General features: G+C 39.7%; 3 protein-coding genes and 1 pseudogene across 3 annotated transcripts; 3 read left to right on the plus strand and 1 right to left on the minus strand.

Moving 5' to 3' along the window:
* The first annotated feature begins 7,384 nt into the window (after window positions 1–7,384).
* LOC141833119 (protein neprosin-like) lies at window positions 7,385–9,392 on the plus strand. The gene is made up of 7 exons (XM_074720502.1): window positions 7,385–7,558; window positions 7,649–7,735; window positions 7,843–8,049; window positions 8,169–8,339; window positions 8,527–8,580; window positions 8,696–8,842; window positions 9,015–9,392. Exons 1-7 carry the CDS (start codon window positions 7,385–7,387, stop codon window positions 9,390–9,392), a joined length of 1,218 nt encoding a protein of 405 aa, XP_074576603.1.
* A 2,328-nt stretch (window positions 9,393–11,720) lies between these two features.
* LOC141832914 (uncharacterized) lies at window positions 11,721–12,377 on the plus strand. The gene is made up of 3 exons (XM_074720281.1): window positions 11,721–11,806; window positions 11,878–12,211; window positions 12,291–12,377. The coding sequence occupies exons 1-3, from the start codon at window positions 11,721–11,723 to the stop codon at window positions 12,375–12,377; spliced, it is 507 nt and encodes a 168-aa protein (XP_074576382.1).
* Window positions 12,378–20,186: 7,809 nt separating this feature from the next.
* Window positions 20,187–22,628, minus strand: LOC141833120 (uncharacterized). The gene is made up of 3 exons (XM_074720503.1): window positions 20,963–22,628; window positions 20,618–20,919; window positions 20,187–20,213 (listed from the first exon to the last, which is right to left on the minus strand). The coding sequence occupies exons 1-3, from the start codon at window positions 22,626–22,628 to the stop codon at window positions 20,187–20,189; spliced, it is 1,995 nt and encodes a 664-aa protein (XP_074576604.1).
* On the plus strand, window positions 22,150–22,247 carry LOC141834235 (small nucleolar RNA R71; annotated as a pseudogene).
* Window positions 22,629–22,897: the final 269 nt, after the last annotated feature.

Raw genomic sequence — 22,897 nt, forward strand, 5'->3', positions numbered from 1 at the left:
TTTTTCACTGTACATGCAATCACATGCATGTGGAATACACAAATTACAAACCATATGTGGCCGTTGAGTGGTCCACTACAAATTCCACCTACGAGATCGTATATGGCTTTATAAATGATTGACCAAACAGCACTTGAGTAACTACACGAGCTAAACAAATGGAGCATCAATGGAGATAATCCCTCTCCACTGATTGCCAAGTACACAACATATCGAGAAGGAGAATGACAGTTAAGGCAAAAAAGTATATGCACAAACAACACATGAAAAATTGATCAAATAAAATCCAACCTAGGCTACAAAAGGTACGTGCAGACAAAAGCCAATAATGCATACCGCTATGATTTTTCAGATTATTGTGGAAATGCCTCTTGCAGTTCCTTCCACATCCCTGCATTCCCTGAGAACTCTTCTTTGACCTTTTCCATTATATCCTTTGCCTCCTCCACCTTTGAGGATCCAATGAGCCCTTTCACAATCATCTTCATGGTTGAGAAATTTGGGAGATCCACTTCTGTGCCATGGAATCCTTGCAGACACAGCGCTGCCTCAAAATCCCCACCTTTGCACAAGAAGTTTACTAGAGTGAAGTGGGTTTTGCCAATTTGCCTCAAAATCCTCAAAATCTTCATGGTCGCAATCATGCTTCTTCACGAGCTCCAACACGTTTGGATTAAACCAAATTCAAGAATTAAATTACAAATTGATTTCAAATGCCTCTTCTATTTCTACCAGAAGTAAAGTCCAATTTCATCTCAAATACTTTTTTATGGATTCATTGTACCTCTTTATGAATTCATTAGTTAATGCATGTATTATTTTTAATGTCTTGTTGATTTTCATGTCATCCAAATTAAAACCCTATAAATATGGATGAAGGGTTAAGTTTGCAACAAGTGAGAGTTGTAGTAACTGTTGAAAAGTAAATTTAATTATGGATAGAAATGATGTGGTAGCGATATGAATGAGATGGAAAGTTGATATTGATAAGATAAGAATTAGTGGAGATAAAATAGATGAGGTGGAAAGTTGGTAAAATAAAATGGTCTAAATTCAATGTATTTGAGGATAGTGCTTATCATTTATCCAATAAGCCTATAAATATGTAATGTTTCTAAGAGATTATATATGAAAAATTTGAGTAGTTCACCTATATCTCATTTGCCTTCTTCCACGACTTTTCTCCTTTTTTGGCCAACAAAGTGGAATCAGAGTCATGTCAATGCTTCCTATCCCTCATCTTGCTGACTTGAAGTATGATAATTAGAGTATCCAAATGAGTGTCTTACTTGAGAGCGAAGGCTTGTGGGATATTGTTGAAGGAGGCTATAAAGCGCCTCAAGAAGGAGTCGACCAAATGGAAGCACAGAGGACAGCAATGGCAGAACAAAAGAAAAAAGATAAAAAAAGCTCTTTTATTTATCTATAAAGCTATTGATGAAGCTACTTTTGAGAAAGTAGCAGAAGCTACAACTTCCAAAAAGGCATGGGAGATCCTACAAGTAGCATATAAAGGTGATGAAAGAGCGAAAAGTATTCGCCTTCAAATCTTGAGAGGAGAATTTGAATCGTTGGAGATGAAAGAGTCCGAAAGTGTATCAAACTACTTTACAAGGGTATTGGTTATTGTCAACCAATTGAAAAGAAATAGTGATGACATTAAAGATAATCGTGTCGAAGAGAAAATTCTACGCTTGTTGGAGCCAAGGTATGACTATGTAGTTGCGGCCATAGAAGAATCAAAAGATGTGAAAGAAATGAAGGTACAAGAACTATTAAGCTTTCTACAAGCTCATGAAGCAAGAATGCAAAGAAGACGGAGAGAGCCGTCGGAGCAGGCTCTACAAACCAAGCTCACGATTGTTGACTAGAAAGAAGAGTCAAAGACAGAAGGTTTGCAAGAAAACGACAGTGGTCGTGGTGATTTCCGTGGACGTGGCCAAGGTAGAGGTTGTGGCAAGGGCTTTGCTCGAGGCCGAGGAAGAAGTAATGACAACAATCAAGGTAGAGGCCAAAGGTATGACAAAAGAAATGTAAGATGTTATACTTGTAACAAATTTGGACATTATGCAATGAAATGTCGGTCTAACAATGTACAAGAAAATGCTAATTTTGCATCAAAAGAAGGCAATGACAATGATATGGTTTTGCTAGAAATAAAGGATGGAGATTCCACAAATAAGAATTTGTGGCATTTAGACTCTGGGGGCAAGCAATCATATGTGCGGGTGTAAAGATATGTTTGTCGAGTTGGATGAAATGGTGAATGGACAAATCTCATTTGGAGACGCTTCCAAAATCAAAGTAAGAGGCGTTGGTAAGATTCTCATCAGACTTAAAGATGGAGCTCACACATACATCACCAATGTTTATTATGTGCCCGACGTGAAAACAAATATTATTAGCCTTGGACAATTGCTTGAGAAAGGCTTTGATATGCAACTAAAAGATGGTAGTCTTCGTTTGAGAAAGCAAAACAAACTTATTGCTCATATTCATATGGCTAAAAATAGGATGTTTTCTCTTGATATTAATCATGTTACTGCAAAGTGTTTAAGTGCATGCATAAAGAATAGTACATGGTTATGGCATATGAGGTGCGGGCATGTGAACTTCGGAGCTCTAAAGCTTCTTTCAAGCAAAGGAATGGTGAATGATCTTTCTCATATTAATGCTCAAGAGGATATTTGTGAAGGGTGTGTTCTTGGCAAACACCCTAGAGCAAGCTTTCCGAATGAATCTCACAACCAAGCAAAGAAGCCTTTTGAACTCATTCATACAGACATATGTGGGCCAATCACTCCGGCCTCCTTTAGAGGTCGTCGATATTTTCTAACCTTTATTGATGATTTCAGCAGAAAAACTTGGGTCTATTTTTTGATGAATAAAAATGCTTTTAAGAAGTTCAAGGAATTCAGAAGATTGATAGAAAATCAATTCGACTATACTATCAAGACGATGCGGTTAGATCGTGGTGGTGAATTCACATCAAAAGAATTTGAAAAATTCTGCAAAAATCATGGCATCTGGAAGCCTTTAACCGCACCTTACTCCCCTCAACAAAATAGAGTTGCTGAAAGGAAGAACCAAACTATTCTTGACATGGTTCAAAGTATGCTAAAAATGAAAGAAGTGCCTAAAGAATTTTGGACCGAAGCGGTAAACTGTACAGTGTATTTGCTAAAGAGATGTCCTATAAGGAATTTAGAAGGAGTGACACATCAAGAAGCATGGACCAGATATAATCCCTGTGTATCTCATCTAAAGATTTTCGGGTGTATTGCCGATGCACACATTCCGGATCAAAGAAGAATGAAGCTTGATGACAAAAGTTTACCTTGCATTTTCATTGGCTACGATGCAAGATCGAAGGCTTACAAACTCTATAATCTAGTGAACAAAATGGTTGTCCCTGGGGCAATGGTGCCGCGATAGGACATTCAGGTTGTCTCCCAAGCACCCGCGGTTCGATTCCCAGCTACAGTGTATTTGTAAGAATTTTTCTCCAAATGGAGAGCGCAATCAAAGGATACTGGGCATTTGGGTTGGCCGTTGCGTGTACTTCCCGATTTACTTTGATGGCCGGTGGGAAACTTCCATGGGGTCGGACCGATCACCCCTAGGGATAGTTAATAAGGCTAACTGGGATTTATCATTTTTTTTAGTGAACAAAATGGTTATCATAAGTAGAGATGTTGAATTTCAAGAAGATGGTGCTTGAAATTGGAGCACTAATATGGTGATGATTCAAGAAGAAGAGCAAGTGAAGGAGAAAGAACCAAGTCCACCACCATCGCCTACCTCTTCATCATCCTTGGATGAAGAAGATCCTCCACCACAAAAGACAAGGAGTCTTCAAGAATTATATAAGGTGACATCTCCACTTAATCTCATTTGTCTTTATGCTAATGAAGAGATTGTATCTTTTGAAGAAGCTATTAAAGATAGCAAATGGAAGAAAGCCATGGATGAAGAAATGAAGGCAATTGAAAAGAATGAAACTTGGCATCTTACTACTTTGCCCAATGGCCACAAGCCCATTGGTGTGAAGTGGGTTTATAAAGTGAAGAAAAATGCTCAAGGAGAAATAGAAAAGTAAAAAAGCATGACTTGTAGAAAAAGGCTACAAACAAAAGGTCAGCATTGACTACGAAAAAGTGTTTGCTCTCATTGCCCAAATGGAGACTATAAGGTTGATAATCTCTTTAGCCGCTCAACTAAGGTAGAAAATATTTTAGTTTGATGTCAAATCGACATTTCTTAATGGCTACTTAAAAGAAGAAGTCTATGTTGAATAACCGGCTGGCTACATCAAGGGGGGGGGGGCAAGAAAGAAAGGTGTTGAAGTTGAAGAAATCTCTCTATGGCTTGAAGCAAGCATCGAGAGCATGAAATTCAAGAATTGATACATACTTCAAAGAACATGGCTTTATGCAATGCCCTTATGAGCATGCTCTTTATGTAAGAGCAGATAATGATAACATCTTATTGGTATCATTATATGTTGATGATCTTATTTTGACAGGAAGTTCACTTCAAATGATAAAAATTTTTAAGGAAGCTATGGAAAAAGCATTTGATATGACCGATATGGGACTTATGTCCTACTTTCTCAGTTTGGAGGTGAAACAAGGAGTTGATGACATATTTATGACTCAAGAACAATATGCAAAAGAGGTCCTTAAAAGATTTAGAATTGATGATTATAATCCAATTAACACACCGGTGGATTGCGGAACAAAGTTATCCAAAAGTGACGAAGGAAGAACGGTTGATCCCAGTGAATCCTTCGTTATATCCGAGGTACTCTAAATCATGGATTTGTTTTATTCTCACTCTAACAATTCTCAACTTGTGGGATATTTGGATAGTGATTGGGGTGGAGACTGTGATGACCGGAGAAGCACTTCCGGCTTTGCATTTTTGTTGGAGATACGATATTTTCTTGGATGTCAAAAAAATAACTTATTATTACTCTTTCCACTTGTGAAGCAGAGTACATTGCGACATCCTCATGTGTTAGTCATGCTATATGGCTAAGCAGTTTGCTAAAGGAGATAAAATTTGAACAAAATGAAGCAACTCAAATTTGCATTGATAACAAATCGACAATGCATTGGGGAAGGATCCAGTATATCATCAAAGAAGTAAGCATATTGATGTTCGCTTTCATTCTATTCGCGAACATGTGAAGAACAAAGGTGTGGCGCTAGTCTATGTAAAGACAAAAGATCAAATTGCTGACATCTTTACCAAGCCATTGAAGTTTGAAGATTTCATCAAGATGTGGAATCTACTTGGAGTCACAAAATTAAGTTTAAAAGAGGGTGTTGAAAAGTAAACTTAATTATAAAAAAATTGAGTAGTTCACTTATATTTCATTTGCCTTCATTCACAAAGTTATTTTTCTCTTTTGTTTTGCCAACAGCAACAAGTCTCTTTTGTCCTTAAATTTCTTATTATCTACTTTTTCTTCCTTCAAACACTTTGTTGACCTCGATCGTCAAACCATGTTTCTAGCAAGTGTATTGCAGAAAGTGGTCGTGTCGGGCTTGACGCCGGCATTGCACATCTGGTCGAGCACTGAATAGAATGAACGAGTGATGACCGACTCGGAGAAGGCCTTGATGGCATTGTTGTAGGTTTCAATGTTAGGGGTAATGCCGTGGGTGCTTGGGAAGTCGCTGAAGATGCGGGCAACTTTCTCGTGTCGGCTGTCGACGATGAAGGTGAAGAGCAGCACGTTCAGGGAACTGGCGGTCAGCCTGCGTTGGCGGTGGTGAGCATTCATGTGTTGGAGAGATCGGAGATCTAGTGGTACTTAAGTGTGCAGGAGATGGGAGAGCGACGACGTGCGACGATGGCATTGGAGAGATTCGAGATCCGGCACATCCTAGAAGTTGCATGAGATGGGGAAAAAATTAGGGGTTGAGAAATTTATCCTTGATTCAATCTCAGATTCATCGCTAAAATCAACGATGATATGAGATTCATCGATTTTAGCTAGGAATCTTGGATTCGTCGTTGATTTCTACATTCGTTGTTGAATTTAATAAGCAGGAACTAAATTTGTCGCTGATTCCTAGATTTGTTGTTGAATTTAATAAATGAGAATTAAATTTCTAAGTTTACTATGAATTTCAAATTTATCATAAATTAATGATGAATTAAAAATTTGTCACAAAGTTAGCACCGAATTTTAAAATGCATCGTAAATTTATGATATTTTTTGTGATAATAAAATTTTACCAATGACTATTGCGATGAAAATATTTTGTTGATAAATTTGTTATAAAAATATATGTTGTTGTTAATTTTATTGTTATTGTTCAACTAATTTTTTTTAATATTTTTTGTTGTTGTAGATTTGTGATGAATTATTTTTTAGCTAAACTTCATCATTAAATTTGTATATTTTTGTAATGGTTGGCTCTGATATCAATATTTTAAGATATTTTAATAATTAACTATAATAAAAATGTAGAATTTGTGATTCCAAAGATCCACACAATATAACTAAATAATCACAACTCATAATTTCCCATAAAAAATAATTTCAAGAAATAATATATATATATATATATATATGACAAGATTTTAATAATTCTTTAAGTATTTGATGTATATAGAGTATTCCTTCCTCGCATGATTCTTTATAAAAATAATAATATGATAATTGTGCGCTATCAAACCACAACACCTAAATTTTTATATATATTTAATTCTTTTAATTTAAATTTAATTTGTAATCTTTTTAAATAATTTAATTCTTTTAAATCAATTAATTTTAAAAACAATCAATTCAATCTAAAAAAATTTTTTATCGGACATCAAAATAAATTCGAAAATTAAATGAGCTTCCAAGCATGATTATTTATAAAAAAAATAACCATATCGATAACTGTGCAATTATCAACCCTCAACTCATAATTTCTTATAGAAAATTAATTTCAAAAAACAATGTAATATATATATATATAGGAAAGTAATTTCAAGAAATAATATTTGTAATATATATATATATATATATATATATATATATAATGACAAGATTTTAAATAAAAAAATAATTTCTCATATTTGTAATATATATATGCATATATTTATAGCTTTAATTTGTGCTTTCTCACATGAATATTTATAGAAAAAAAATAGCAATATCTCACGTATTACCCATAGATTGATGTATAGAGTAATAAAATTCTAATTCTTTATAATTTGATTTGTATACATTTATAGCATTCCTTCCTTGCATAATTATTTATATAAAAAAATAGCAATATGCGTCATCAAAATAGAACACCTAATTTTTATATATATATTTAATCCTTTTAACTTGCTCATCTCAACGGAGGCAGACTAGGAGGTGGTTCATCGTTGAACCATGTATCCTCCTTTCCATCATCTTCTTCTACTGTTGCTGCTGTTTGTTGTCCATGGAACTACGGGGATCCCAACTTGGAATTATACGAGTAGCGGACGAGTTTCTATGCAAGAATTAGAGAGGATCCAACAGTACCTTGCCAAAGTTAATAAGCCTGCAGTGAAAACCATACAGGCAATATCATTTACGAAATTGTTCCACGATTACTTTATCTATATATATATATGCTTATATAAATGCATGAAATCTTGCTAATGATCACAGAGCGTAGAGGGAGATGTCGTAGACTGCGTTCCCATTCACAAGCAATTGGCTTTCGATCATCCTGCTTTAAAGAATCACAAGCTTCAGGTATGTTGTACAACTTGCATTGTCTTACCGTAGCATATAGTTAGTCATGTATGATTTATTTTATAGTTAGCTCCTAATGCATAAACTAATTAAATTAATCACTTCAGGTTGCACCTTCTATGCCAAAATCATTGGAAAGAAGAGAAAAGAATTACGGGGTGAGTGAGAATAGGGTGTTTGCTGCATGGCCACCAGCACCAGGTTGCCCAAAGGGGACTGTTCCAATACGAAGGATCACTGTGGACGATGTTCTAAGAGCTGGATCTTTGTATCGGTTCATTGGAAAAGAAGCAAATCAAGTTGGAAAGCTGGAGGTGAATGACAGATTTGGATCTGTTACATTCATTGAACTTCCTTTGTTTGTTTGTTTGTTTTTTGAAGAATATTAAATTCTAGTTTTCACAATTTTAAACTCGTTAACTATTGCTTTCAGCACGCAGTAGCTGTTTATAATGCTACACCAGGAAATATCCACGGAGGTTCGGCTACATTAAATGTTTGGAATCCTGTAGTTGAAGGTGATAATGAGTTCAGTGCCTCCCAAATATGGATTTCTGGAGGAAAAGCTGGCCAAAGATATGAAACAGTTAGAGCTGGGTGGCAGGTTTTCTTCTTAATTCTCAATCTTCAATAACAATTTTGTGATGTTTTCATAACAATTTGACAAACAAATGGACAGTAAGATACTGAATGAGATTTTGTGATATTTCCATAACAATTTGACATGAGAATTTGAAAAAAAAAATGGAAACTGAATGACATTTTGTGATGTTTCCATAACAATTTTCTAGGTTTATCCTCAAATGTATGGAGACTACAGGACAAGGATATTCAGCCACTGGACAGTAAGATACTTTTCCTTGCATATATATCACTTGTTGTATTTGTATTGTTTGCAACGTTTAGTTGGGTTGTATAATTTATTAATTAATCAGAAACACACTTCATGAATGCATGTAGATAGATGGATCTCAGTCAACTGGATGCTATGATGTTCTTTGCTCCGGCTTTGTCCAAGTTAGCCGCAATATATTCCCTGGAATGATTATAAGCAATATCTCAGTCTATGATGGTGATCAGTTGATTTTTGAAATGGGAATTTGGAAGGCAAGTTGTGAATTCCTACGAAAAACTTGGTTTATGCATTTAATTAGAATTTTTTTATGTTTTAGATTAGTGTAAATGATCTTAAGATGTGCACTATTGTTCTATATTGAACTTAAATATCCATTGCATATAAACTTGTAATTAATCTAATAATAATGATGAAATATTTCAGGCTAAAAAAACTGGTGATTGGTGGATGGGCTACGAAAAGGAACCTATAGGTTATTGGCCGCATGAGCTCTTCCAATACCTCAATTCATCAGCAGATTTAATAAAGTGGGGTGGAGAAATAGCAAATAACAATCCCAACAATAGACATACTACAACTCAAATGGGATCAGGTTCCTTCGCTGATGAAGGATGGGGGAAGGCTAGTTTTTTCAACAGCTTAAAGATTTTTGATTTAAACAATTTCATTCCAATTACCCCATTTCCTTACACCCAAACTGAGAATAATAACTGCTACAACATCATTGTTGACAAAAAAGATGAAGTATGGGGAACATTCTTTTACTATGGTGGGGATGGACTTAATAAAAATTGCTCCTAATTTATAGTCGTAAATTACTATGTAATCAAATAAAGTATTGTTTAGTCAATGCACCTTTTATACACATCTAAATGACTATATCATGCGTACGGATATTTCAATTTTTTTTATATATAGGGAGATTGTTAAATTGTAATATGCAATTTCAAGAATAAAATTTTTGATTATTCTTAAATATTCATGCAATAATGGTGAAGATCATGGTTAATTAAACCAAAATACTCCGTGCATGATGCTTAAGTCAAGGTAACCATTCCTTTTTGGAACTTAAGCATTATTTCTTATGTCCATATCATTTAAATCATAATACTTAATGTTTTTTTTATCTTGATTTCTAGAATTGTCTTTGAAGTCAATATAAAGAGACATTTGAAACATTTTGTGATGCACAATGAAACAAAAAACTTTTTCCTATTCTTCTGAATCTTACACTACCAAAAAATTTCAAACAAATATGGCATCATATTCATTCTTCTTGTAACTATTTCCAATTAGAAACATCATTCATATCCTTACTATATGCTCCATAAGATGCTATCAACCCTTCTTTGACTATGTTTGAATACATTGAACCATGTACCTAATTTAAAGGCGTGCATTATATTTATTAAATTTGTCACATACTAACTCTCTTCATACATATTTGGAACCACAAAAATATTGAAGGATTTTGTTCGAAGATCAATAAACTACTACAAAGAGAAAAAGTATAATGAACAATTCAAAAATTCCACCAGAACAATCTTATGTCATGAGCTTATTTTTAGCACCATGTATCCATGCATCACTTTGAAAACTTGTCTTTGCAAAATTGCTAAGTAAACTTAGATTACTAGAAACCTAAACAAGAGAAGTCAAGAGATATTGAGAGAGCTTCATAGAATATTAAGTAAAGAGGGATTTATTTTTATTTTTGATATTTACACGTATGCCCCTCTAAAATAAATGGTTAGAATTAATTTTATCCAATGATATACAATATGCATTGAGAAACTTCCTATAAAATATTTAAATATTTTCACGATGCAAAGGTTCCACAAAAATGTCAACAAAAGTCCTAAAAAAATAGAAGAAAGATCATGAGTCAAGAGGGAGATCCAAATGTTAGATCATTGGTTGTAGCTAGGCTGTGAATAGATGGGTGTTTCTATTTTGAGATTATCTACGATTAACATACTATGTAGCAAAAAAAATAAAATAATGCAAATATAAAATACAAGCACACAACATTGCAAACCAATTTTACATGGTTAATTTGATCAACTAGCCTAATTCTTACTCAAAAGGCTTTAGGAGAGGTAGTAGTGTGCAAGGTATCAATCGTGTGCAAAAGAGTCACACCTTGCAGCTGTAAAAAGAATTTTAAAATACATTAAGGGAACCTTAAATGTAGGTCTTTGGTACCCAAGAAACTAAAATTTTGATATAATTGGGTATACTGACTCAGATTATGCAGGATGTAAGTTGGATAGAAAAAACACTAGTGGTGGATGCTAATTTCTAGGAGCTTCCTTAGTGAGTTGGACACTACTAGAAAAATGCTACTTAGCGGCAGTTATTTAGCGGCGGTTTGAAAAACCGCCGCTATTTTCTGTATTTCCCGACGGTTTACATTAACCGTCGCTATTTTCTGTGTTTTCTGGCGGTTTATATTAACCGCCAAAAAAGAATTATTTAGCGACAGTTTAAATTTTGATTTGCGACGGTTTAATGATTTGCGGCGGTTTAAAATTTAATTCACGGCAGTTTTAAAATTTTCGCTGGAATTTTTTTTGCGGCGGTTTTGATTCAATTAGCGGCGGTTTATAAAATCAAAAAATTTGCGCGGCGCGATTTCTCTTAAGCGGTCAAGATCTCACGGCAAAAGTTTCTTTTGGTTTTTATTTAGCGGTGTGCACACAGCGCCTCACGCCGACATTTTTACCTCTTCGCCTTGGTCGCTACCGGCGCACACAGCGCCTCTTCCTCTTGCTCTCTAACGGCGCACACTACGCCTTGACCTCCAAAACCTAACCAAAAAATCCTGTTTCTTTGCCCTCTGCGACCTCTTCGGCGATGTTACAGAGCAAATCATTTGCGAAGAAAACGAAGCAAGGCCGCGTGATCAAGGTTCCCTTTCCTTCCCCAAACCCTAGTTCTACTCCTCTTTCTCTTCTTTTTTTCTTATGTTTCCGTTGCTCAAGTGGTGGGGGAACACTAGTTGAGGGATGACAGGTTCAAGTGTGGGAGTAGCTGGATCAAGTGTTAAGGAGGGGGTTGAAAAATTGGAATCAGCTAAAGCAGATGTCTTTTTCAGAATAAATTGGGTGAGTAGGGCCTTGGCTTTTGATGAACATTCACTGCATTAACTGTGATTACAGGTTCACGAGCATTTGTTGTAATCTAATCGCAGACCCCATGTGGGAAGAGCCCCCTCCAAGTTGATATTTCACAATCAAGGTATGACCATTTGTAATGTTTGCTCTATCATCATCTCAAGTTCTCTCTCTGTCGTGTTGTTGATATGTATAATTAATAGGACTCTTACATGGCTCTTCCACCATCTCAAAGACATGGAGGAATCAATCAACTCGTCTGTGAGCAGCCTACCCTGCAGCTCAGAAGTGAGTGGATGGACCATGTACTTGGAGGACTTCATGGCAGCAGAGGAGAAATCTCAGGTTGTGAGTTGCTCTTCCATCATCTCTGATGTTGCTCCAGCTTCATCAACAGTAGTCGATATATCAGGAGAAAGCAGAAAACTGAGACTAAAGAGGGAGAAGGAGGATGATTCTTTGCAAGATACTACTTCCTCATCGTTTAACAGTCCCAGTCCCAAGGTTATATAAACCCTTTATTTATATTTAGTTAAAATCCAACTTACTTTAGGATTATGTATTCATTTTAATTTTCAAATAGGTTGCTGAAAATGATCACAGCCTTGAGGGGGGCATACCTAAGGTATTATTTTTCAGCTATCAATTAATCCATAATATGTTTTGCTAAATTTGTTTTTAATAAATGAGTGTTGCATTTCATGTCATGACTCATGAGTGAGCAAGAACTGAAAGAAGCTGAAGCTGAATCCAATTTTATTGAGGGAACTGAAGGATGTCTGGTGCTGAAGAATACTTGTTTAGTTCCTTTGTCCAGGCCTTTGATCTGGATGATTAACAGTCATGGGAGCTTTTTAATTAGTTGAAAAGGATTCTATCAAAATTGTGCTGAAAATGATTTACATGTATAAAAGAAATTCAAGATGTCTTTTTCAGAATACTATGCATGTATATATTCATGGAGATGTGCATCTTGAATTGTTCTTAATTGGGCATCTACTTTGTGATAGGTTTATTTAATATCAACTATGGAACTATAGGCAACATTAGTATAGGCATATGTTGATCAATCTGCTATATTGATCTCCTTGGTCATTTCACCTATATGGATCTCCTTGGTAGTAGAAAACAACCTTGTGTAGCTTTGTCTACTACTGAAGCAGAGTATCCTTAGGAGGATGTGTAGCTCAATCCTATGGATGATGCACACACTTAAGGATTATGAACTAAACTACTAAGGTTCAAATCATGTGTGAAATTAAATCATCATCTTTCATAAGACTAAGCACATTGAAATTAAATATCATTTTATAAGGGACCACATGACAAGAGGTGATATAGAATTAAGCTACATTGAATCAAAATCAAATCTTGCCGATATATTCACCAAACCACTACCCGAAACATGAACCTTTAACATCCCACAAGACCCTAGGATGACTTTGAATGTGTATTGGTAATTTGATTGATATGTGGGATGATAGGATGATACTCATACCTCACAAATGCTTTATAGCATCTTGATGTGGTATAAATGGTATCAATTCAATTATTTTAGACCAACTATGGGAAAGACAAATGTTTAATTAATGGACATCTTGCTCATAGATCATAGTTGGACATTTTAAAGAATTCCACACCATTTCAAAAATTAACTAAGGATAGGGAGACAAAAGACCAGATTTGAAATCATAACAGATCCTAAACTTGATACAAAATGCATGCATTTGTGCCAAACCTCCAAGTTCGTATCAAACCATGGAAACAAGAACATTTTTCATAAAATTATATTTTTTCCAAGTAGAGAATATCAAAACAAACATGTCTGCAAAATTTCAGATTTTTCTGAATTTTGTGAAATTTTTTATGCATTTCTGAAGTTCGTATCAGAATATGCATTAGCTGATTTCAGACCATCAGTCGACTGACACAGAATATCAGTCGACTGATGCAACTAAACAGACACCACAGAAAAATCAGTCGACTGTCAGTCGACTGCTACACTCGACTGATCTTTCTGTAAGTTTTCACAAAAGCATCAGTCGACTGCTTCACTCGACTGATCTTTCTGTGAGTTTTCACAAAGGGCATCAGTCGACTGCAAATGGCTCAGTCGACTGATATCAGTCGACTGGCAACTCATCAGTCGACTGACGCCGTGACTTCTATATAAGAAATCATAAACGGCGGTCGACTGCTAACCCTAGGGTTGCGTCGTCCCTGCCGTTCTTCGCCTCTTCAGTCACTCTCCAGCCTTCTAGAGCCCTAAATCTTCCTCATTTCTCCTTTTCTACAACCTCTACTCATCTTTTCAAGCAAAAACTAGGGTTTCATGGCAGACCAACAATCTGGAAGAAGGTAAACCTCTGAAAACGACTCCTCTTTGATTCTATTGTTTATAATCTAATTTTTGGCCTAACTTGCTTATGTTTTCATGTGCACGCATCATATATTGCATTACATTTAGAGTTAGGACCAAACACATAGCTCATAGACCTTCTAGGAGCTCCAATTCCACAAAGAACTGAGCCTGCACCTCAATATCCAAATCATGCTTACTTCCAAAACGCTCCTGAACCTAGATTCTACTCTCCGGAAGTCCAAAATCTCTTTGAAACAACTGATTTTCATCTTATGGATATTAGGTTCATAAATAAATCCTTCTTCCAGTCATATGCACCTAGACTATACGAACTAATCATTTTTTATCAGTTGGAATCCCTTGTCCACTGCCGACCACAACCTCACCTCTCCCGGTCAACAGGATCTCCAAAGAGCTTTGAAGTCTTTCTGAGCCTTCATGACAGACACTTGATCGGGTTCTTGTCCTCCTTCCCGAGCATTCACAGCAGATCATCTTTTCTCAAGAACCCGGGCACCTTCACCCTCGTGACTTTCTGCCCGACAGAAGGTCCTTAGCTCGGCATCTCTCGGCTTGATCGGCAAAATCTTCGACTTATCCGAGCCGATTGCAAGCATTCTTTCTCCAGATTATCCGATCTATGGGACCTCGGTATAATGCTCTACCTTAATGTCCATTCTATGTTTTCTGTTTAGTTTTACTAATCAATTTCCTGATTTATTTTTATCTCTGTCCGGGCATTATCTGGCCGATCCTTCATATAACCAATTTTAGGAAGAAGTCAAAGGCAGGAGAAGGATCTTCCCGGGATCCACCTCAGCCTACTTCCCCCTCTAGACATCAGCCTCCCCAGAGTTCTAGGTTTCCTAATGCCTTCCTAGAATGGTCATTTAGCAACCATTCATTCGAGACTATTACTCCGCGGTATGTTGACCGCGAATTCATACATGATGTGTGTCCTAACACGTTTGATATCATTGAGCATTATAGGCTGCATTCTCTGGTTTATTGCACTCAGCATGTCAACATTGACTTGGTAGCAGAATTCTATAATAATCTGCAAACTAATGATGCAGTAAATTTTAAGACACGAGTCGCCAAGAAATCACTAGAATTCACTTACCCCATACTTCGTGAGTTTCTTGGCTGTCGACCATCGGAGGTAGAATTTTCATGTTTTCCTCATTTACCTCCTGTGTTACCACCTCCATTTGAGCATATCACTGTCGACCTTATGCATCAGCATTTCTTCCATCGTCCTCGTCCCGATCGGTTTTTGGGCTCTTCTTCTGCATTTCCTGCCCTGGCTTTGTCAGCTCAGGACTATGTCTTGTTTAAAGTCATAGTCCACTGTATTCTACCGATCCCCTCCCGTGGACTAGCTATCATCCGGCCTCCTCATTTATTCATGCTCTATGCTCTGCACCAGCGCCTAGATATTGATATAGCAGAGCAGATCTACCAGTCTATCGTTCATCATAGCCAACCTGTGAACAACAAGGTCTATATGCCCTTTGGGCATATTATCACCAGGTGGCTAGAGTCGGTCGGTATAGACATCTCCCAGGGGAAGATAGAGCGGCTGACTGCGAAGTATTCCCGGCTTGGACTTTCGTCTTTTACGAAGTCCAAGATGGTTGTTAGACATGGGGTACTTCAGTGGGCAGATGGTAGGGCTGTAGGTCAGTTGCCTCGACAGGTTGCTGCACCTGCTGAGCTACCTGAGGATTTTGAGGACGAGGACCCCGCTGATGCAGAGGAGGAGGAGGAGGCTGCTGATCCCGACTACGGTGGCCCCGACCTACAGGCACAGATTCAGTCTCTAGGAGAGCGGCTGGACACAGGACTTCAGCTGATCGGTGATCAGTACACGTCACTCGACGGTCGCTTCACCGCCCTTGAGAGCCAGTTCACTACCTTCGGCCAGCGCCAGACCGAGATCTATGACATGATGCACTCTTGGATGGCCGGCCATGGCGCTCCTCCTCCGAGTGATGATCCACCGCCGCCTGATTATATGATGTAGTTCCACTAGGAGTATGCGATGACAGTGCTTCTGTTTATATGCTTGCTATGCATGTTTTTCCCTTGTTTTGACTGTTTATGTTCTGTATGACTGTTTAGTTTCTATTGTCATTTTTACTTCTGCTATGGTGCTATTTTACTTGATTTATTCATTTTCATATTATTATCTTTAGTCCTGCACTAGAATGATTCTATACGGGAAATGTTGACAATAGCATATGATTAAAACAACAACAAGGACGGATTAAACCCTTCCAAGAGTTGATTAGTCTAACCTAGATCGACTTAATTAACGGGACAACGATTAAGGGGGAGCGAGTGAGTATATAATTAAGGGGGAGGATTTTTATTCTATCCCTAAAATATTTTTCTCCCCTACATTTTTGGTGTTTGACAAAGGGGGAGAGGTTGGTTAAGTTTAGCTAAACTGTTTAAGTTTGGGAACTATCTGGTCTAAATTGAAATACTCCACCTTAACCAAAACTGAAAACAATTTACCCAGCTTTATTTAAAACATAAAGGGGGAGAGTTAAGGGGAGAGTTACCCATTAGACTTAACATCTTCAGGGGAGAGAGTTGGTTAAGGGGGAGAGAAGGGGGAGAGATGGTTAAAGATCTACCCGAGCTACTCGGGCTATCAAAGATCTTCCCTGGCTAAACTTAAATCGGGTTGTCAAACAACAAAAAGGGGGAGATTGTTGATGCAGTCTAACCCTAGTCAGACCCGAGTCTGACTCGAGTCAGACCTGAGTCTGTTTTGATGTTTGACAAAGATTAATTAGATCAACTAATCATGATTTAAGTTTAGCTTTACCTGTTGAATTTGAGTTAGGAAAGTTAAGTTGAAGGTCGCCCGGGAAATTGACAACTTGCCCGGGATACCTGGTTTCTAAATAGATTTCTTAGCTCCTGGGTTGATTGGTGAGTTTCCCGGGAGAATACTATTTTGACCGAGAGAAAACTTACCCTGGAAGGTTTAACCGGGAGAGAAGAGTTTGCCCGGGAATAGGTTCCACTGGCAAGCTCTTGCCCGGGAAGAAGATAAACTTAACTAGGAAAGATGAAACCAGGAGTAAAGGTCTCACTGGCCGGGTGAGTATCATGGAGAAATTACCCTGGTCATATAAGACGTATTCGGGCTTGGCCGGGAGATGGATATCCTAGCCGGGCATATAATGTTGAGTTTACTTTGATCGGGAGAAGTTGGAAATGGTTCACCCTGACATGGTCGGGAAAGGTTTATATTGACCTGGCTATGATCAATCTGGTTAAAAGAAAGTTTTGTCCCGATATCTAGAAAGGTTAGTCGGGATGAAGACATGATCTGAGTATAGAGCCGGAAGAAGGTTCTCGAGAGTAGTTAAATAAAAAGAGAAGTCTCCCGGAGAATGGGAGCTTCTTCTGTTTAAAGGTTTTGCCCGGGAGAGGTGATCTTGGTCAGGACAGTTCCCGGGAGATAAAGAATAGCTGACATAAAGTTATCCGGGAGAAATGGACATGAGTTTGCCCGGGAAATAGGTTATCAGGATAGGAATCAATAAGTCCGGGCCGATGAGAACAATGTCCGGGTGTTCAGGAGAGAGAGGCTGATCGACTCACTGGTCGATCAGCATGGGCTGATCGACCAGCTGGTCGATCAGCATGGGCTGATCGACCAGCTGGTCGATCAGCATGGGCTGATCGACCAGCTGGTCGATCAGCATGGGCTGATCGACCAGCCGGTCGATCAGCATGGGCTGATCGACCAGCCGGTCGATCAGCCTTGGTGATCGACCAGCTGGTCGATCACCCCCCCTTTGTTACTCCCTTCCTTTGTGGTTTCTCTGGGAAGTTCTGGAAAGCCCGGGAATTTGATCGGGAGGAATAAGCTTTTACGGGAGAAGTAAGATCTTACCCGACAAGGAGATTAACTTTGTCGAGAGACGTTTGGCCGAGAGAAGAGATAGTTGGCCGGGAGAAACAAAGACGAGAGAAGTTTGTCCGGGAGAATGCTTGGATAGCGTGACTTCTGTCTGGAGGACAGTCTTGGCCGGAGAAGTGAGATCTTGCCCGGGAGATGTAAGATCTTACTCGGGAAAGTGATTATCTGATCAGGAGAGGTGAGGCCGGGAAGGTATTGCCCTTGGCCGAGAGACAAGAAGCCTTGGTGGCTCGGGACTGTGATAGCCGAGAGCTTGGTGCTCGTAGGCGAATGGAGAGAGCTTTGGTAGCTCGTCTCCGGATTGGTCCAGAAGGAGCCTTTGTGGCTCAGGACCGAAGTAGCCGAGAACTTGGTGCTCGTGGGCGAATGGAGGAAGCTTTGTGTAGCTCCGGGATGGTCCGAGGAGCCTTGGTGGCTCAGGACCGAGAGCCGGGAGCTTGGTGTTGAATGGAGGGAAGCCTTGGTGGCTCCGTGAGATGGTCCAGGAGGAGCCTTGGTGGCTCAGGACCTGATTAGCCGGGAGCTTGGTGCGAATGGCCGGGAAGGTCCGAGAGAGCTTTGGTAGCTCGGCTCGGGACCGTGAGCTTTGGTAGCTCGACTTCAGGGAGCCTTGGTGGCTCAGAACCTGAGTGGCCGGGAGCTTGGTGCGAATGGCCTGGATGGTCCGGGAGAGCTTTGGTAGCTCGGCTCGGGACCGTGAGCTTTGGTAGCTCGATTCAGGGAGCCTTGGTGGCTCAGAACCTGATTAGGCCGGGAGCTTGGTGCGAATGGCCGAGATGGTCTGGGAGAGCTTTGGTAGCTCGGCTCGAGACCATGAGCTTTGGTAGCTCGATCATCAGGGAGTCTTTGTGACTCAGAACCTGATAAGTCCGAGAATGCTTTGGTAGCTAAGCTCGGACATGACTGTTACATTGCTTTCTTTCATACTGTCCTAATATTGGAATGTTCTAATGCTACTTTTGAGTGTGCAGGTATACAGGACAGGTTTGGGAGGGAGATTTCAAACGAACAGTGGAAGTTCCAAGGCGATCTTCGAGCTGTCTTTTCTGCAAAAAGGATTACGAGCAAACGGCGCACGAAAGCAGGTAGCAGTACCTGCAGTTGGCAGGGAAGGGAGACTACAGCTTTTGTCAGAGATCCGTTGGGCACAGTAATCGAGGATGCAGGTCTATAAAAGAAGCTGAAGAGGCGCTAAGGAAAGGATCGATTAATCTTTTTGAACGTTCATTCTTTGAAGTGCTGAAATCTTGAGATCAATCTGCTAGTCGAAGCTAGAGGAAGAAGAAGTCGTCCTTAATTCCTAACAATTGCATGGTATTATCATCTACATAGCGAGAGCAATAAATCTTACGAGAAGCTAAAACATTATACCTGGCTCTTTGGATGTCGTTGCGAAAGATGATGCCATGGGGGTTGTCTCAATGACTTCCTCTGTAGCCCTTCTCTTTCCTTTATCCTTGTTTTGCTTCTTCCCTTCGCTGGAGCTTCCTCTCGTGCTGGCTCTTTACCCTTCCTCCTTCCTGAGTCGTCCTTTCTTCTGGATCCTCCAGATCTGCGGAACTTTTTCAGCAAATGACTCATCTTGTTAGATCTTAAGGTATGAAAGTAGATCTGAACAAATCTGAGGTGGTTTTTATTAGATCTGAGATGAGAGAAGTCAGATCTAAGAAGAAGAAGTGGAAAGACTGAAGAAATGGGGTTTAGAAGTGAGTTGGGAGGAGGTAGAAGAAGAAGGAAGAGGAATTTTGCTATTTTTGGGGGGTAGGCACACGGCTGTGTCTAGGGAGGGCACGGCCGTGTGCCTTTTTTTAAGGAAAGTCAGGCACGGCCGTGCCTTATAGGCACGGCCTCAAGCTGGGGCTTCTCTGCTTGGAAGCACGCCCGTGCCTAGGAGGCACGGTCTGGAGCTGGCGCCCTTCTGATGAACCACACGGCCGTGTCTCAGAGACACGGCCTCGTGTGGGCGTGGCTCTGTTGCCAGGCACGCCCGTGCCTATCAGGCACGGTCCACTGCAGGCGCTTCTCTGTGGAGAAGCACGGCCGTGCCTTTGAGGCACGGCCTGGTCCAGTCGCCCTTATTATTGTGACACGGCCGTGTCTAAGAGACACGGCCTGAGCTTTTTATGCCTAAATGGGAGGCACGGCCGTGCCTATGAGGCACGGCCTAGCTCTTATTGCTTGTTAAACTCCGAAATTCCCTGCAAAAACAAGGAAAACTTATTAGAACTCGACAAAACGCATTGAAACAAATAAAAAGTATATGGTATGAACATGAAAGAAATGCAAACTAAACAAAACCCTTGGGTTGCCTCCCAAGAAGCGCTTGTTTAAGGTCATTAGCTCGACCCCTTATTCTCTAATATACAAGGGATCATTGGTTGCCCTCTCGCAACCTTCCCCTTGGAGGAACTTTGTATTTTTGGATTTTTGTACATAGCTCCCTTATTAACCCGGCCGGAGCGGGCGTCTTTTCCGGCAAGAAAGAATGATGGTACAACTTCTTCTTCGATTGGATGGTTTCCAACCGGCACACATGTGGGGGCTCTGGCAGATATGCATTACAATCCAAAGAGAGGTTGAATTCTATCTTCTTACCGCCAACCTCTAGGGATAACTTCCGGTTCTTCACATCTATGTTGGCTCCGGAGGTGGCGAGGAATGGCCTTCCAAGAATAATGGGGATAGCCGGGTCTTCATCCATATCAAGCACAACGAAGTCGGTGGGGATTGTGAACCCCCCGACTTCTACCGGAACATCTTCAACTAGACCTTTTGGATATCTGCAGGTTTGGTCCGCTAGTTGAAGGGTCATCGGTGTTAACTTGAGATCCGGATATCCACATTTTACACTTGTAGCATAAGGAATAATGCTGACGCTAGCTCCTAAATCACAGAATGCCCTTCCTATAGAAATATTTCCAATTTTACAAGGTAGGAAAGAAGCTACCTGGGTCTTTGAGCTTCTGAGGGATCTTGTTGTTCAATATCTTTTCAGTCACATCCTCAGTAAGCGCCACCACATTCTTAGGCCGGGTGATGTCTTTGGTGGATATTAACCCCTTGATGAATTTTGCAAACTTTGGCATTTCAATGAGTGCATCAAGGAGAGGAACATCCAGCGTTAAATCTTTCACCCTGTTGTATAGCTTTTCAAATTCTTCATCTTTTTGTTTGTAGAGGAGTCGCTGCGGGTACGGTATATTCTTCACATATGATTTCTTCTCTGAAGGCCCAGCAGGTGTAGCGGTCTCAACTTCCTCCAGTTTTTCTTCAACATCAGGAATAGAGGAAGGAGGTTGCACAGCGGCTGGGGTGAAGTATATACCTTCCCCAGGAGCAGTCACCTGAGGCTCTCTATCCTTCAGGGTCCGTCCGCTCCTGAGCTCAATGGCCTTGCAGTGCTCCATGGGATTGAAGTCTGGTTTGCCCGGGAGAGCACCCACGGTTCTGGAGGAGAGGGAAGAGCTGATCTGTGCAATTTGAGTTTCTTGCATCTTCATCCTCTTATCGTGGTCATCCAATTTTTCATTGATTTTCACCACATCACTTTCAAGCTTCTCCAGAATTTTCAATATCTTCTGGGTGTCTGACACCTCTTCACTAGCTTTCTGAGGCACATTCTGATTGGAAGGCCCTCCTTGATTGTAACTGTTGTTGTTGTTGCGGTAGGAAAAATTGGGATGATTCCTCCAACCCGGATTGTATGTGTTAGAATAGGGGTTGTTCCTTTGATTGTATGCACCAACTGCGTCGCACTGCTCATATTGAACTATCTGATTCTGGCAAGCTACAGCTGGGCACATTTCAGTTGTGTGACTGGAATCTCCACAAATATCACAATTAGTTGTCACCGCATGGACCTTACCAACGTTCATTCCCTCTACCCTTTTGGTGAGGGCGTCAATCTGTGCATTCAGCTTAGTGTAAGGGTCAACATTGTACTTCCCGGGAATTTTCTGTGCACTACCTCTCTCATTTGCCCACTGATGATGATTAAGTGCCACATTCTCAATTAAGTCCTCGGCTTCTTCAAGGCTCTTATTCATAAGGGCACCTCCTGCAGCGGAATCCAAGTATACTTTAGTTTGATAGTTTATCCCATTGTAAAAGGTGTGGATTATAAGCCATCTTTCCAATCCATGATGTGGACACTTTCTGAGCATTCCTTTGAATCTATCCCAAGCCTCAAAAAGAGTTTCTCCATCCATTTGCTGGAAGCTTGAGATGAGATTTCTCATGTGGGCAGTTTTGCTTGGGGGGTAAAATTTGTTCATGAAAATCTTCTCCAATTGCTCCCAAGAATTTATGCAGTTTGGAGGTAGAGAATGGTACCAGTCCTTCGCCCGATCCCTTAGTGAGAATCTGAAAAGCATAAGCCTCTGGACGTCAAAGCTGACCCCTTGTTGTCTTCTGGTGCTACAGGCATCAGAAAATATCTCTATGTGTAGATGGGGGTCTTCATGTGGTCCGCCCCCAAACTGATTCTGTTGTATCATTGCTATGAAGCCTGGATTGAATTCAAAATTGGCGGCTTCAATGTTTGGGATGGCGATGCATGACGTCGAACCTCTCATTTGTGGTGCTGCATAGTCCTTCAATGATTTCTGGGCCATGGTTGATGATTGCTCTTGATCGATTAACCTTTGTTCTCGAAGTCTCCTTCGAAGAGTTCTTTCTATTTCCGGATCAAAAGGAAACTCCGAAGGTTCGGCCCTGCGCATGCACCAAAGTAAAAGAAATGATTAAATGCCAGAAGAATAAAGAATGTATGTGCAAAAGAATAGTACCAATGAACAAATGAAAAAGAAATAAAAATAAAGAATGGGGCTATGTATGTATAAGAAAAATGAAAAGAAAAACTTAATGTGCTAGATTAGTAAAT

Source organism: Curcuma longa, chromosome 8, assembly GCF_044706935.1.
Source record: "Curcuma longa cultivar G26 ecotype Majalengka, Jawa Barat chromosome 8, ITB_CL_G26_1.1, whole genome shotgun sequence".
In the NCBI taxonomy this organism is placed as follows: Eukaryota; Viridiplantae; Streptophyta; class Magnoliopsida; order Zingiberales; family Zingiberaceae; genus Curcuma; species Curcuma longa.